Source organism: Equus caballus, chromosome 18 (genome assembly GCF_041296265.1).
Source record: "Equus caballus isolate H_3958 breed thoroughbred chromosome 18, TB-T2T, whole genome shotgun sequence".
Lineage (NCBI taxonomy): Eukaryota > Metazoa > Chordata > Mammalia > Perissodactyla > Equidae > Equus > Equus caballus.
Window position 1 is genome coordinate 46723592 of NC_091701.1, and position 16685 is coordinate 46740276.

Below are 16685 nucleotides of genomic sequence, written 5' to 3' on the forward strand. Positions count from 1 at the left end.
CTATGTTTTTTTAGTTATACATAACCAGTCACAGAAACTAAACATAAATTAATTAATAAACTTCATAAGGGCCTGAAACCTGGTAAATATCACATTTGGCTAGGCAATGAGTCAACAACTCTGAATTAAAGAGTATAAATTACTATTGCCAGACTCCAGGACCATCAGATGAACTTTTTTTTAAGTGGTAGAATTGTATTTTCCCAGCAATTCATTAGAACCACAAAAGTTTATAGTAATGTTTAAAGAATTAAACAGTAAAGGAAGTTAGGCAATTTTATTTTGGACAAAAATTACTGATCTGTACACATGTAAAATGTGCACTTTATGTGACTATTCTCCATATATGTGGAGTACTTAGTTTATGCCTGTTTTTATGAACACCAGATTACAAACTTTTCTTTTCCTTTTGGTGAGGAAGATTGGCCCTGAGCTAACATCTGTTGTCAATCTTCCTCTTTTTGCTTGAGGAAGATTGTTGCCAAGCTAACATCTGTGCCAATCCTTCTCTATTTCGTATGTGGGATGCCACCACAGCATGGCTTGATGAGTGGTGTGTAGGTCCGCACCTGGGATCCAAACTAGTGAAGTCTGGGCCACCAAAGCGGAGCATGTGAACTTAACCACTACACCACCAGGCCAGCCCCTACAAAGGTTATTTTAAGTGGTACACCTTACCTGACAAATATTTCACTTTTGCTATTAGGAAGACAGCTTGCAGAAGACCTGGTACAGTTCTTACTATGGTCTCCAGGATTGAGGTACAACGTCTGAGAAGTGGAGAAAGAGGTTGCCCAGGACTTGCAGGCTAAACAAACAAATTAGCAAAACATCTTGTAAGTTCATAATAGCAGTTAGCTAAAAACAAACCCAAATTAAGTAATGTGAATAGCAAAACCATGTATTTTTCTAAAATTTTTCTTATTCTATTTATTGCCTAATCTCTTTACTCTGACTAGACTAATTTATCTCCCTGGGATCTAGGAACAGACTATGTAAATAATGGCTTTTGTTCAGCAAAATAATTATGAAATTATAATACAATTACAAGTTTGATAACATACGAAAAGAGCATATCTGCTCAAAAACTTTATCAAGGAAACATATCTGTTCAAAATAAAGATAACTAAGAGGCAGAGTTTCTTGCTGGAATTGAGAGTCAAGGCAACGTAAGTTTTAATTCTAAACCTGCCTTGCGATTTACTCAATTCAATAATTTGCACTACCCCTAGAGTACTGTAAGGTCAGGTTTTAGAGAATTCACATTTTGATTTCCTAGTAGAAATCAGAGAGGAGAACACACTCAAGTATGTAACATCAAATGTCTCACACCTTCACATTCGCCCCTTTTCTGCCTGGCATGCTGTATGCCCTCAATTTGTTTTGTACTTTTATCAATAGTGAATATGATAACCAAAGCAGCACTAGGCCATTTGTTTATTCTTTTAATGGTTGTCTACTCAACCAATCTCTATCCAATGGTCATCCACTCGCAACTCAGAAATGTGATATTAAGAATTTACACATCAAACGTTCATTCTCCCTCCTTTGCCCCACTAGTGCTGTTTCCTTGATCTGAAGGATGATCCTCCCCAGCCCCCCAACCCTACATCCCCTCCACACACATTCTGCACTGGACTACAGCCTCTTACTGACAATCACTCCCACAACAAGCCATTGTCACTGACAAGAAAGTTGCATCTTCTCACTATGTTGAGGCCCCCCCAAAAAAATGCATCCTCAAAAGGATTTTCAGAATATAACCACTGGTGCCCAGAAGACCTCAACTTCTTAAGGTTTCTACAACACTTATTAAAGACTGTAAATTATTACTGCAATAAAATTTAACATTTCTATCTTATACAGTTCTATAGTAGTTTCATATTTGTTTGTCCCTTTACACGACTAAGGGAGGATCAGAATTTTACACTTCTTCACATGGTAATGGATAAAGAGTAAATTCTTAAAACATATTTACTTTGTCAGCATACCTGAAAATAATGAAAGTATAGCTGAGGTTCTGATAATGTCCTTTGCCACTTCCTAAGAATTAGTTATTGAGAACAACCAGCATTTTTACTGTAGTTTTAGACTGAATCATAGGAAAAAAACAGGACTTATGTGAACAATCTCTAAGATAACATCTGTTTGAGTATTAAAAAACCTTACATATATAAAAGGGCCAAAGAAGCAGGAACAGGCTGGAGAGACAAGTGTGCATTTCTGATATTTCCCTATGAAAACAGCATTATAAATGCTAATTAGGCTCTATCATGCTGATAAAGGTTACATTATGAAAAAATAGGATGTCTCTGGCCTAGGGACCCAACTATCACGTAATACATTATTTCTTGCTCCATTTACAGTTTACTCTCAGCACAGCTGCCAGAAAAACCCTTTTGAAATGTTGAATGGAATCATGCTGGAAACTCTCTGGTGGCTCCCCATGTACTCAGAATTGAAGACAGAGAAGTTACAAGTGGTCTCCTGTGCAATGATCTTTCTCTGACTCCCCGCCTCCTCTTCGCTCCATCCCAACCACCCTCATCTCCTTGTGTCCCTTTGGGCCACTGCACAACAGCTCCCTTTGCCTCACACACTCTGCACCCTATTTCCACATGACTCCTTCAGATTTTACCATCTTAAGGAGGTCTACCCAGACCACCTTACTTAAAATTACCCCCTCAATCCTGTTCTGTTATTTTCTCCTGTTATCTTCTAACATACTACATAATTTACTTAATTATACTATCCGTCTCTTCCTGCTAGTATACATGCTTCCAGAGGGCAAGGGTTGTAGTTTGTTTTTAAACAACTATTTCCCCAGCTCCAAACAGAGTGCTGGGTTCTCTACAAGCATTTGTTGAATGAATCCTGAACGTGGCAGGAGTACTGAAAAATGCATTCCAACTTCTAAGCAACTGAAAACAGATCGTGACATGGGAGACTGAGATCAATCCCAGGGGGTATTCCAGAGGGGGTTAATTTAAAAAAAGAGATTGTGAAGGTCTGGAAAAGGATGTGATCATCAATAAAAAGCAGCATGGGTTCCTAAGGAAAGGTCACTACCCTCATTTCCTTGTTAACACAGTTAGTGAAGCTGTGGATCAGGAGAATGCTAAGAACTATGTTTTGAGCAACGAAGTATTTGATAGTGCCCGTCACGGTGTCCCTGTTTTGAATTGTGAGTTGAGCATAAGAAAGTAAAGTCATCTGCTTACTGTCTATAATAAAAGTGTCGACTAATGGATCCATAACAATTCGGAATGCACTCTCTGGTAACACAACAGAGGGTTCCATTCTCAGTTCTACTCAGATCCAGATAAGGCAGATGATCTATGACAATAAACATCCATATAAAATAGATGACAATTAGGATCCAAAAGGATATGGTAATCTGGAATTATGGGATGAATCTGAGGAAATAAAATTTCAAAGGGATAAATGTAGAGTCCAAAGATACAGCGAATAACAGATCTAAGGACTTTGGTTAACTGTTAATTCAATAAGGGTCAATAATGCAATACGATTCATAAAAAGACAGCTGGATGGGGGCTGGCCCTGTGGCCGAGTGGTTAAGTTCGCGTGCTCCGCTGCAGGCGGCCCAGTGTTTCGTTGGTTCGAATCCTGGGCGTGGACATGGCACTGCTCATCAAACCACGCTGAGGCAGCGTCCCACATACCACAACTAGAAGAACCCACAACGAGAAATATACAACTATGTACTGGGGGGCTTTGGGGAGAAAAAGGAAAAAATAAAATCTTTAAAAAAAAAAAAAAAAAAAAAAAAAAAAAGACAGCTGGATGGATATCCAGAATTAGGAAGGAGAAGGATCTAATCTAGGTTTTGCAGGCCAAATCCATATTTGGAACACTGAGCTTAATGAGAGGGGTGGACAGAATAAAGGATATCCTCAGGCTCACAACCAGGGTTCTCAAACTGATCATATAAAAAAGAAACAGTTGAAAATCTGGGATTGTTTAGGGGAACACAAAAACTAATTTCCAAAATCTGAAAGTCTGTTTTATAAATAGAATGAGGAATGATCCTTGCTTAGAGTTAAGTGCCTGAACTTGCTCCATGTCACTCCAGAGGGCAGAAGCAGGACCAGTAAATGGGTGAATTTTTAACACAAAGCACATCTGACTTAACATAGGAAATGCAGTCTAATAATCATAGTTATACAACAAGCACTGCATTTTTGAGTGCATCCAGATGTGGGATGCACACTCAATGAGGATTTAAGAGAGTAAATTCAAATATAAGGTGAGTGTCTGAATTAGATGACTTCTAACAGTTCTTCTAAACTCAAGATTTTAAGATTTTATGAATTACAAACGAGTATTAGTAAACCAACACATTTATTAGTTGATAGCAGTCATTACCATAAATATTCTGATTAAAAACTATTCCAACTAACACAGATACAAATACAAATTTTAAGATGCCAACGTAGTCTAACATGTGGAAGATAATTTACTAGCATCTTTTATAAAACATCATGTAAATACAGCCTTGAAAATAAGTTCCAGAACTATTTACCTGCATTGGACAGAAATTCAGATATTCTGTAATAATTTCTAGCAAGAAATCAGGATTTAACTTCTCAAAATACTGTATCCCAAGAGGTGAATCTTCTAAGTGTGAAAAATGAGTGTCCAGGACATCATTTAACAAATTAATAACTTCTTCTTGCCGTTTATTTTTCTTCATAGCAAGAATTGCATGTAAATAGGTTAACTCCTGGAAAATAAGTAGTTTTCATAAATTACTCCATCTAGTTATAAAGCTCGTTATTTCTACTTAGATTTCAAAGTATATGAAGTGCTATTTATGTGTATATTTGTTCAAACTTAAGTGTTAGCTTGGATGGATTTTTAGAATCTTTGGAAGAATACTTAAAGTCTAATTTTGCATAGAGGGAAACTAATAAATGTAATTACATATTAAAATTCGTGTACACGAGTCCTTTAAAGCCATTAGTAAATAATAAGACATTTAAAATTTCATATTTTATAAACAGTGGCTAGGATCTACCATGTGATAAAATACTATACCGCAGATTTCCCAATTGACTGCTGAATTTCACTAAGGAACTCCAGCTGCTGATCTGCATCCTGTAATTGCCCTTCTATTAACTGACATCGGATAAATCCTAAAACCAAACAGGACAAAAACAGTCAGTCTGCATCATTTCAGGCATCCACACTTCAAGCTAACACAAACAATATCAATAGATCGGCTTTTTTTCCCTTAATACATTAAAGTTTTAGATTAAAAACAAACAAAGAAAAAGAAAAAGAAAACAGGGCGAGAAAATACAATGGGTTACTTTGTACCATGTAAAATCAGTTACTAAAAAATTCATAATTTAAAGGAACTATCTCATAAAAATCTATTCTCTCAAGCTATTATTTAAGAAGTAAAAATTTTATTTTTAAAAACGTGATTTTTTTCTCTTGTGGATAGTGGAGAATAGTTTAATTTTAGAAAGCCACAAAATACATTTTTTCTTCTTTAGTGGCAGGTATTAAAAGCAATCATCACCTGTGTCTATTCAAGAAACATGTGTAGAAACAGGGGTCATACCAATCAGTGCAGGGACACTGGTTTCATTAAGCGTCATGGCAGTCTCATACCACTTCAATGCCTCTTGAACTTTTCCTTGTAAAATCAACTGGTATCCAAGTTCTGTAGCAAATTCTGATTCCTGAGGGGTCAAACTAAAAGCTCTTTCTAGGAACGTGTGAAGTTTCTGAAGAATCAGTTGACTACGTCCACACTAAAAGGAAAAAAAAATTTAAGTTAAACTAGAACACTTCTGCTCAGGTGGAAGGATTATTTTTTTCCTCAACATATACACATATTATTTGTACTTCCCAGAAGCAGAATGAAGAAAAAAACAATAAAATTATTTAATAACCAAAGAAAAATATAACTTTTCTATTTACTCTCTAGACAGTACAGCAAGAGTTTACAGCCTATCAGAACTGAAATACCCTAACAAGTAGTGCTTTAAAAAACAGCTATCTTGAAAAGTATACTTCCGACGATGTTGTTGCACAGGCATACTTTTTAGAACTCTTTTCTCAAACTGTCTCACAATTATTTTGCAAATCAGGAAAATTATTACTTAAAGGTTATATATGTATTTTTTTATTGAATCAAAAAGGACAAAGATCTGCTCTCTCCCTAAAGACAAGTGTGCCACAGCGCGAATATTTTAAAAGATGATGCCTTAGAATCTTCCTGGAGAAAACTTCAAAAATATTTCAAGAAATAGCAGTGCTGTTAGAATAAGTGTATAACTTTTGAAGACAACTTTTAAGAGTAACAAACTAAACAGTTCGAATTTCTATAAACTAATCAAAATACTTTGGAAATAGGTAAATAAGAAAGGTTAATACCCTCCTTAACTGAAATTTTTATAATATCAGGGATTTTTTTTTCCTGTAAATTTCACACAATCTGATAATCTTTGTTTTTAAATAAGAGAATTCCGTTTATTCACGTCATTTAACAATTACTAATCTTTGATGTTTTTCTTTCAACTTTGTATTTACTAAATATTTTACTTACTCAAGTTTACCTTTGTCCTTATTTTTCTTTCTAGTTTAATTAAGTGACTTCTCAGCCCTCTCATTCCAGGTATTGATTTCAAGATTCTGCTACATTTTTCTATTCCAATCCTGATTGTAAATATGGCAAATATTAGGATCATTACATGAGTCACATGTTCAGGTGGCCCGCTGTCACTGGATCTCTTCTTCCCCAGGCCATCATCCTGACTACTCATGCGTCATTGCTTTTAGCCTAAGTCTTTAAATGTCAGGTATATCACACTAATCTATGTTCCTCTAAACCAGACAATCTAAAACTGTAGATAATCTGGGCAATTCTGGGTCTCTCGATTGCATTTAATTCCTGGTACTTGTGTCCCAGCAAACTGTGAGACCATACTTAGGATGAGCATCAGTTTGGGGCTGCAACAGACCCTCTTCCGGTTGCTCTAGATTAGAGTTTCTTAAACTGAGATTATTCTCTTGGGTACCCAAGCTCTCCTGGGCACTGTTTTTGTTATATGATTAAAAAAATAATTTTATAAAATTATAACTTATATTGCCACAAAATATCAGCACACATGCTTATAACTGTCTTTACATTTGCTTTGCATCAGCATAAAGCCAAATCCAATTAAAGTATGATGATGGTTTTCTAGTTCAAGTGGTAAAAAAATGGTGGAAGAAATGAGTCTTCACATGATGCATGAAGGCAGCAAGCTAAACTCAAAAGAATCTATGCTATATAATCCAGCACCCTGTTAATACTGGAACAAGAGGTGTTACAGTTTTTTGTTGTTTTATTTTTATTACTTTGTAATAGTTCATTATAAGAAATTGAAATATGATAAAAGTAAAAATATTGAAAGAAAAAGATTCTGCTGTATTTTTCTATTCCATTTCTGATTATCTTCTTTTTATTGGGTACTTCTAATAAAAACATTTCTTTACTATTATAAAAAAATAAGATACCAACCATTTCCCCCACCAAAATAGTCTATTACTCATTTTAAAACTTTTTTCAAATATTTTTTAAAAATATAACAAAAAAAAGAAAAGCCCTAGTCATAAATCCTATGCTCTGATGAAAATAAACCACTTTCTCTTTCCTTTGCCTGGCAGGCACTACCTCATCCTTAAAGGCTCAACAAGTGCCACTTCCTCCATGAGGCCTCCATGATGGCTTCTTAGACTTGGAAAGTGTATCCATCTGAACTGCCTTTCTTAGGAACATATCACATATTTAGATACATATTTTATTTTCACTCTAGGCCATATGCTCTTTGGTGCCTCAATCTTTGTGACTTATTTTATATTCCCAACTACAGATAACAGAGCTCATGTATGTAATAGGCTCTCTTACAGTTCTGCTGAAGGCTATTGTGATCTTATAGAAAAGCTGAGCATTCTGTGGTTCCATGGCCTCCAGTGCACTTCCTAAGCTTTCCAGCTTGGTGGCAGCCTACAACAAAAGTATCCATTTTTAAAATAAACCAAGAATAAAAGAACTAATACATGACATACAGACTAATAAATATCATTATTAACATTTAAAGAGGTCTTTGCTTTTACAAATTCTCCCTCTTCCAATGAAATCTTATATGTTGTAAGATGTATTAAAAGTTCTTTTAAAAAGCTCAATAATTATCAATAAAGAATTGAGTTTTTGAATGTGTTTCCTTAATATTTGTTACTGAATGGAAACCTTTGGGTAGGTAAAGATACTCATAATATTGAATTAACTATACATGCCAAGCTCTCTCTCCAATAATTAATTCATGACACACATGAGATATGAATAACATATTTATAAACATTAATATTATATGAGATCAGCCCTTAGATGACCTATACAGCCTGGTTTATATTTAAAATATTCTCTGGAATAGAAAAATCATTAAGGTACTTAGTATAAGTAATTTCAATGCCTGGAAAATTTACTGAAGAGCTGCCCCTACTAAGATTCTTCTAGTATTTACTGAAGTACTTACTAGGTACCATCACATTAACTTGTTTAACTAGATAAAACACAATCCAAATCTACTACTTGTTATAATACTGTTTGACTCAGACTGGATTTGGCATTCCATGATCCAGTACACAGTCAATGTGCTCACGACTAGAGAAGCATGTTCCTCATTGTAAGGTCCAACGGGATTTTATCCTAAGCCCATTTAATTTATGCAAACTCAATTAAATTATAAAAATACTATATTTTGTATATGTATTCTTCCATATCCAGTATCACTGGTTACATGAATCATATACATTATTGCATAGAAGTTTTATATAGAAAACCACATAAACTGTAATAACAATCTAAGGGATTTTCCAAGGGTAATTTTAACTATATAATGTTTTTGCTTTACTAGTTGATTGAAGAAGTTCACCTCTTTGTTAAAATGTATTTCTAGGAATCAACTAAAACCTACCATGAGAGACATTCAAAAAAAGCACTCCAAGGCTCTAATGTATGTGCATGTGTGTATGACTGTATCTATTTTTAATACGGGAAACTTAAAGAGTACAGTACAACTTACCTTATCTATATCCCCCTCCCTACACAAATAGTAAAGAGCCAGCATTCTGAGTCCTTCCACATTTTGATTATCTTGAAGCATTAACCTGCAGAAAAACATTTTCACTTAATGTTGAAATAAACTTATGTATTTTCTTTTATTTGAGGGCTTGCAAAGTAGGTTTGCTGATCTGACTAGTCCACTGTCAAAATAAGTAATTCTAATTAGTAAAATGGTATCTCCTTTATGAAAATTATCAACCTCATTATTTAAACTACAAAAAACCCTGAGGGGCCAGCCCTGTGGCTTAGCAGTTAAGTTCATGTGCTCCACTTTGGCGGCCTGGGGTTTGCCGGTTTGGATCCCAGGCACAGACCTACGCACTGCTTATCAAGCCATGCTGTGGCAGATGTCCCACATATAAAAGAGAGGAAGACTGGTGGCAGATGTTAGCTCAGGACTAATCTTTCTCAAAAAGAACGAGAAAAAACTCTGAATCCTAATTTTTAGTATGTTTTAAAAAGACTATCAGTAGATTGTACCAATCTGATTAAATCCTCTGGCAATCCTAAATGAAGTATTAGCTAACCATACACAGCAGCATATTAAAAGAATAAGTCACCTTGACCAGACAGATTTATTACAAGAATTCCAGGAATGCAAAGATCAGTTGAATAATAAAAAAAAAAAAAATCTTTTAACGTAATTCACAACATTAAAATAGATTCCTATGTGGTAAAAACAACTTAGAAAATAGAATGGTAAAATATCCTATTAATAGTAGAACAGCTTCCCCTCCCAAAAAGAAGATATAAACTTAGTAAAAAATATACAAAAGCTATAAAAATTCCTGTAAAACTTTACTCAAGGGCCAAAAGAACTGAACAAACAAAGTAACATACTAGGTTTCTTATCATGAACAGTGTGGTTCACCCAACTATTAGTTCCAAGTTTTTCCACCCTTCCTGAATACATACCTTATGCCATGTAACTGAGCAGCAACTCCTACAAAAGCTGAATTTTACTTTATTTCTCCTTGACTATGGACTGAGACATTTTTCTTATAGTGGCCAGTGGAATGTGCACAGGAGTGGCAGTGTGCCACACCTAAGTTTCAGAGGGGCATCACATATTTCTGTTTGTTCTCTTCCATCTCTGCTGTTACCATGAGGACAGCTTCCTGTGGGTAGCTGCTCCTTTTCGGCTTGAGCCCAGGGAAGAATACCCTAGGGCTGACCAGAGCCCAAAGTGCAATAGGGTGCCATACCCACCCAGCTGGATCTGAAATGTGAAGCTGGGCCCCAGCCAAGCCTGGTCTAGATCAGCCGACCCTAGATAACCCACACAAAAGTGAGAAATGGGTGCTTATTCTCGTCTCCTGAGATCTGTAGTTGTTTGCTATGCACTAATAGCTGCCTGATGATAATAATCATTTAGGGTTAGAAAGAAATTCACCCCAAATAATCTATAGATTTAATGCAATTCAAACCAAAATCTTAGAATGTTTCTTTTTTATTTTTGGTGAGGAAGATTGTCCCTGAGCTAAGATCTGTGCCAATCTTCCCCTACTTTGTTTGTGGGACAGCACTGCAGCATGGCTTGATGAGCAGTGTATAAGTCCACGCTCAGGATCAAAACCTGTGAACCCCAGGCCGTGGAAGCAGAGTGCACCCACTTAACCACTATGCCACTAGCCGGCCCCAGGTAATAAGTTAATTGTGACAATCAACTGCAAAAGAAGAGCCAAGAAAATTATCAAAAAAGAAACAATATGATGGAGAACTTGCCATAAAGGTATCAATAAGAAAAAAAAATTGCTTTTAGCATTAAAAAGATGCTCGGTATCAACATGATCAAGGCAATGAAAATAAAAATAAGGTATCGTTCTTACTTTACTGGATTGTTTAAAAAAACCCACACACTGATAACAGCTAGATTTGGTGAGGACAGCAGGAGGGGCATTCAATAGACTATTGATGGAAGTATAACAGTATAACTTCTTAGGAGAACAATTTGGCAGTGTCTATCAAAATCTCACATGTATATACCCGAGGAAGAGACTGTGATGTTTGCTCAGATCCGTTCTCTCTCATCTGCTTGGGAACACAGCTAGCCAACATTACCCAGCCGTCTTTGGAGTTAGATGTGGCCCATATGAGATGAAGCAATATACGCTATTTCTGGGCCTGGGCTTTTAAGAAAAGTGGAATGAGTCCTCCACACTCTCCCCTCCTACCAGGTGGATACCAGTGTCACGAGGTCTTAGGAAACAGCAGAGTTGCAAGATGGAAAGAGCCTAAGCCCTTTAACGACAGTGTGGAGGAGGGCTGCCTACTCAACTCTAACACTCACCAGAACAGCTACATCTAACAAAAAAAAAGCTGTTGTATTAAACCGTTATATGTTTAGATCTATTTTTATAAGGGCTTAGCCTAACCTAACAAATACAATACACTTTGATTCAGTAATCCCTCATTTGAGAAACCATCCTCCAGAAATACTCCTCTATGTGTCTAACGGCGTGTGTGTATATGGGTGTGTTCACTGTAATATTCAGACGAACGAAAAACTGGAAACAGCCTAAATGCCTACCAATGGGGAAAGATTAAATAAACTATTTGTAGGCACACTTTATGGAATGGTATTCGTTGTTAATAAATATTTACATATATCCATGTGAATGGATATCCATGAAATACTAAGTTAAAGAAAAATCAAGCTTAAAACTATATAACAAGTTTATTTCTTATTTTACAAACGCCTTCCAAAATATATACACATATTTTTATATGTTATATAGATAACACAAACACACATACATACACACACGGTACCTAGAAAAGAAATCTGGAAAAATATAAACATCAAATAGTTACTAGTGCCCAAATTGTGGCCTCCAAATATTATCTCCTACTAAAAGTCATTAGATTGTCCTGGACAATGGCTGATAACTATTTGGGGCAGTAAATACAAAAAATGACCCTGGTATATCTTGCCATACGAAACAGCAAGAAAACTATCAAAGACTATTAAATCATGTCCAAAGGACTTAAGAACAAACTTGAAGAGGCTACTAACGGCCAAAGATGAGACAATTTGAACAATTATAATAACCAAAACAGTTAGAAATACTCAAGTTTAATCCATGTCATATAAACAAGAAACCCAAACTATTAATCATTACTATTGGAGGATGCTAGGGAACTTTTCATTTTTTAAAACCTGTAAATGAAAAACACTCAAGCATTTATCCCATTTTCTTATATAATGTATAACACTAGATAACCAATCAGCAGATTTGAAATTTTTCTTTATAGAAATATTTCAGCGAAGAAATGAAGAACGACATAATCATATTGCAATCCTAAACCAAGCACCCAGGTATTGAGCTGCTAATATCACAAAAAGAAGCACAAGCAGAGATTATGTCCCTTTGATGGAAGAACACTTCACTACTTATGAAGAAATTGCCACCAAAAAAAATAAAAATTGAACATGAATCTAACCAAGCCTCTAGATCCACTACCAATTTACAATACAGAGGATAAGCAACATGTTATACGGCATATGGCAGACAATCAATAAAATTTGTATCACAGAGGCGGTGCCACAGTGGCACAATGGTTGGGTGCTCACGTTCCACTTTGGTGGCCTGGGGTTCGCCGGTTCGGATCCCAGGTGCGGACATGGCACCCCTTGGCAAGCCATGCTGTGGCAGGCATCTCACATATAAAATGGAGGAAGATGGGCATGGATGTTAGCTCAGGGCCAGCCTTCCTCAGCCAAAAGAGGAGGATTGGCAGCAAATGTTAGCTCAGGACTAATATTCCTCAAAAAAAAAAAAAATCTTATCACAGAAAACAGACAGGATAAAATACTGGTTTCTTTAACTTAAAAAACAGCAAGAAAAAGGGGTTGGGGAGGAAGGGAGAAGAAGAAAGAGTGAGGGAAGGAAGGAGAGGGAACTCTCCAATTCCCACTCTTGAGAAGAAAAACCAAAATCATTATAATGGCTCACAAAACCTTTCATGACCTGGCACCCTGGCTCCCTCCCACCCTTCCATTCTGACTTCACAGCATAATCATCTTACTCCTTCCCACTCCTCAAACATGTGACACATATTCTTGCCTCAGGCTCTTCACACTAACTTTTCCTTCTTTCTGCAAAGTCTTCTCCCAGATATCTGCATGGTTTGCTCCCTTTGCTCAAATGCCATCTTCTCCATGAGGCCTTCCCTGACCATCCCATAACATTGAGCCCCCTCCCTCCACTCCCTATTTCACTTTCCTGCTTTATCTTCTCTCCATAGCACTTATAACTTTCCAGCACACTACATGATTTCTCATTTGTTCTGCTTATTATATGGTTCCTCTCATTTGAATACAAACTTCACGAGGGCAGGGATATTTGTATGTTTGCAAGAAAGAGTGTCTGTCTTAAAACTGGTACTCAGATATTTATGTAAATCAATAAATTCAGTTTGCGGGGCAGGGGGTTTGGTGAGGAAGATTGTCCCTGAGCAAACATCTGAGCCAATCATCTTGTGTTTTGTATGTGGGACACCGCCACAGCATGGCTTGATGAGCAGTGCGTAGGTCTGCACCCAGGATCTGAATCCGCAAACCCTGGGCCGCTGAAGTGGAGCACACAAACTTAACCACTACACCACCAGTCCAGCCCCAATAAATACAGTTTTTAAAAACAACACAATATGAAGTTTTCCCTTAATTCTACACTGTTTGTTAAAATCAAATTTGAAAAAATCTTATGATAAAAATATTCACATATATTTTTTTTCTCAAAATTATAACCAGATCCAAAGGTATTTGTGTTATATTTTTTACTCAACCTCTGTGCTGTCTCAACCGTCTGATCCCAATCCTGTAAGGCTAGTTGAAGTTTCATTTTCTTTACAAAAGCAGGAAGGAAACTTGGAAAGCTCATGATTATCTGGTTCACAGTCTCCAGAGCACCTGAATAATTCTGGCGCATCTCAAGGCACTGTGCCTAATGGGAGAAAGAAATTGACATCAAAACTGCGATCATGTATACCAAGGTTCTCACAACAGTCATCCTAAAATAGGTAGAACACAAGTGTTTAACATGTCACATATTTTTGATTTCTGAGTTTTCCGTAAGGAACAGTCATCATTTCTATAATGAGAAGAAAAGTTTTATCAAAATAAAATTTTAAAACATCACAGAATGAAAAGATACTTTATATAAGTGATTTTGTTTTAATTCCTCTTTTAAGTACTTGAGAAACATGGTTACAGGATAAAATTATTTTAAAAAGTTTTTGGAAACAACACAAAATAAAGAATGTTTCTCTTTAGAACAGAAAAATTACCTTTTTAAAATAAAATATTTCCTGGATATTTGCAAATAGCATCTAAAACAAAGAGATTTTGTATCTTTTAAAAAATTTACTTTCACACTAAAGCAGCTAAGGTTTTAAAGAATAAGCAAAATAAAGTTCAAGCAACTCCCTCTACTTCAACATTGTCACTTCTAGGAATTATCTTAAAAAAATAATTGGATAAGACCACAAAGAAGCATACAGATTATATTTATGGCAGAATTATTTTATAATAGAAAAAATAAAAATAACCCAAAATGTCCACACAAGATATAATTAGACCATATTGATTAAAAAAAAATTTTAAGCGGCTATTAAAAGTGATTATATAGATTTGTGGACCTAAATTTACTGACAGGAAGGGATATCATTTACAATATAATAGTTTGGTTGTCTCTAATGGTGATATATATGCATGTATGGGAACATCTCAGTTCAAAATGAGTATCCAGTCTCAACAGATGTACAACAGAACAGCAATATATTCCTGAAATCAGTTTGAGATTATATTCCCATATAATTAAAGGAAAGTATGAGAACCACCCAAAGATGTCACTGACTATGTCAAAATAAATCTCTCAATACTTGACCATAATAGCAAAAAGATCAATGTAGGTAATTGTTTTTAATTACATATGACTAAATAGTTGATAATATAAAATAACAAAATCAGAACAGGAGTGATGTCAGCATCATGGCAGAGTGAGCTCTTCCCTTAGACTCTCCCCCTAAGAAAAAGACACTCATAAACTAACAGAGGACAGTCACACAACACAACAGACATCTGAGAGATCTACGCAGCCATATGTCTGAAGGGGGAGGTGCTGGAGCCCCAGGAGGCAGTGGAAGGAGGCAAGGGGATCTTCTCTCCCTCCCCCAACAGCAGAGACCTAGGGTGCAGGACTGCACACGGCTCTGAGAAGGGGGGTAAGAGGCTATCCTTTGTGGAATGCCTTTGCTCTCAGAATTGCTTCCCAGCCCACGGGAAAGCTCCATACCAAGGAGGCTAAGCAATCACGGGGGTGTCCTCAGCAAGTTGAGCACACTAGGAAAGCAGAGTGCCACTGCAGAGTGGGAGTACCCCCAGGATTGTGCACGTGAAACAGAGTGCCCCTCCCCACGCCTGGCACACCAGCTTGGGCAGTTGCCCAGAGCAAGGTACCCCTGCCAGAGTGCCTGCACACACATACATTTGTAAAGCAGCAGGAGTGAGTGTGCAAACACAAAGGGGCCCAGTCAGTGTAGCTTCCAAAGGACAGGCACAGCTGCCAGGGATTGCGGCAGGCTCAGAATACACAGCTCCTGCCCCTCCTGCCCCCTAGTGGCTGCAGGTGGAATCTGCAACCAGATACTACCACTATGCATAGGCACAAATCCAGCCCATCAAGTAGTATGAAGAGGTATATTAATACTCCAGACCAGAAGAAAAACTTTCTGGATGCTTTCTGAGAAGCAGCCAGAAATCAATCCTGGAGGCACAGAAATTTATAATCTAAATGACAGAGAATTCAAAATAGCTGTCATAAAAAACCTCAATGAGTTACAAGAAAACTCGACAAGACAGTTCAATGAAATCAGGGATAAAATTAATGAACAGATGGAATTCTTCACAAAAGAGATTGAAACTATAAAGAAAAACCAATCAGAAATGGTGGAGATGAAAAACACAATGAGAGATACAGAAAAATTTGGAGTCCTTAAATAACAGAGCTCATATTACTGAGGACAGAATTAGCAATTTAGAGGACAGAAATATAGAAATACTTCAGATGGAGAGAGAACTAAGATTAACAAGAAATGAAATTCTCCAAGAAACATCCAACTCAATTACAAAATGCAACATAAGGAGTATAGGTATCCAAGAGGGAGAAGAGAAGGAGAAAGGAGCAGAGAGCTTGTTCAAAGAAATAATAGCTTAGAACTTCCCAAACGTGGGGAAAGAGCTGGAACTACACATAAAAGAAGCTAATAGAACTCCTAACTACATGAATGTAAAAAGACCTTCTCCAAGGCAAATAGTAGTAAAACTGGCAAAAGTCAATGACAAACAAAAAAATATTAAGGGCAGCAAGGCAGAAGAAATAACCTATCAGGCTTTCAGCAGATTTCTGAGCAGAAATCTTACAGGCTAGGAGAGTGTGGAATGATATATTCAAAATTCTGAAAGACAAAAACTTTCAGCCAAGAATACTCTATCCAAAAGAGTAGTCTTCAAATATGATGGAGAAATAGAAACTTTCCCAGA

At 36.5% G+C, this 16685-nt stretch overlaps 1 protein-coding gene across 2 annotated transcripts in view; it reads right to left on the bottom strand.

Moving 5' to 3' along the window:
• Positions 1-16685, bottom strand: part of TTC21B (tetratricopeptide repeat domain 21B) — an 80620-nt gene that overhangs the window by 47474 nt on the left and 16461 nt on the right. For both annotated transcript variants that reach the window (XM_023623067.2, XM_023623068.2), the window contains exons 6-12: positions 13931-14088; positions 9102-9186; positions 7925-8023; positions 5591-5783; positions 5059-5156; positions 4544-4744; positions 679-808 (exon numbers count right to left, since the gene is read on the bottom strand). In XM_023623067.2, the coding sequence (XP_023478835.1) occupies positions 679-808; positions 4544-4744; positions 5059-5156; positions 5591-5783; positions 7925-8023; positions 9102-9186; positions 13931-14088 (964 nt within the window). The remainder of the gene's footprint in view (positions 1-678; positions 809-4543; positions 4745-5058; positions 5157-5590; positions 5784-7924; positions 8024-9101; positions 9187-13930; positions 14089-16685) is intronic.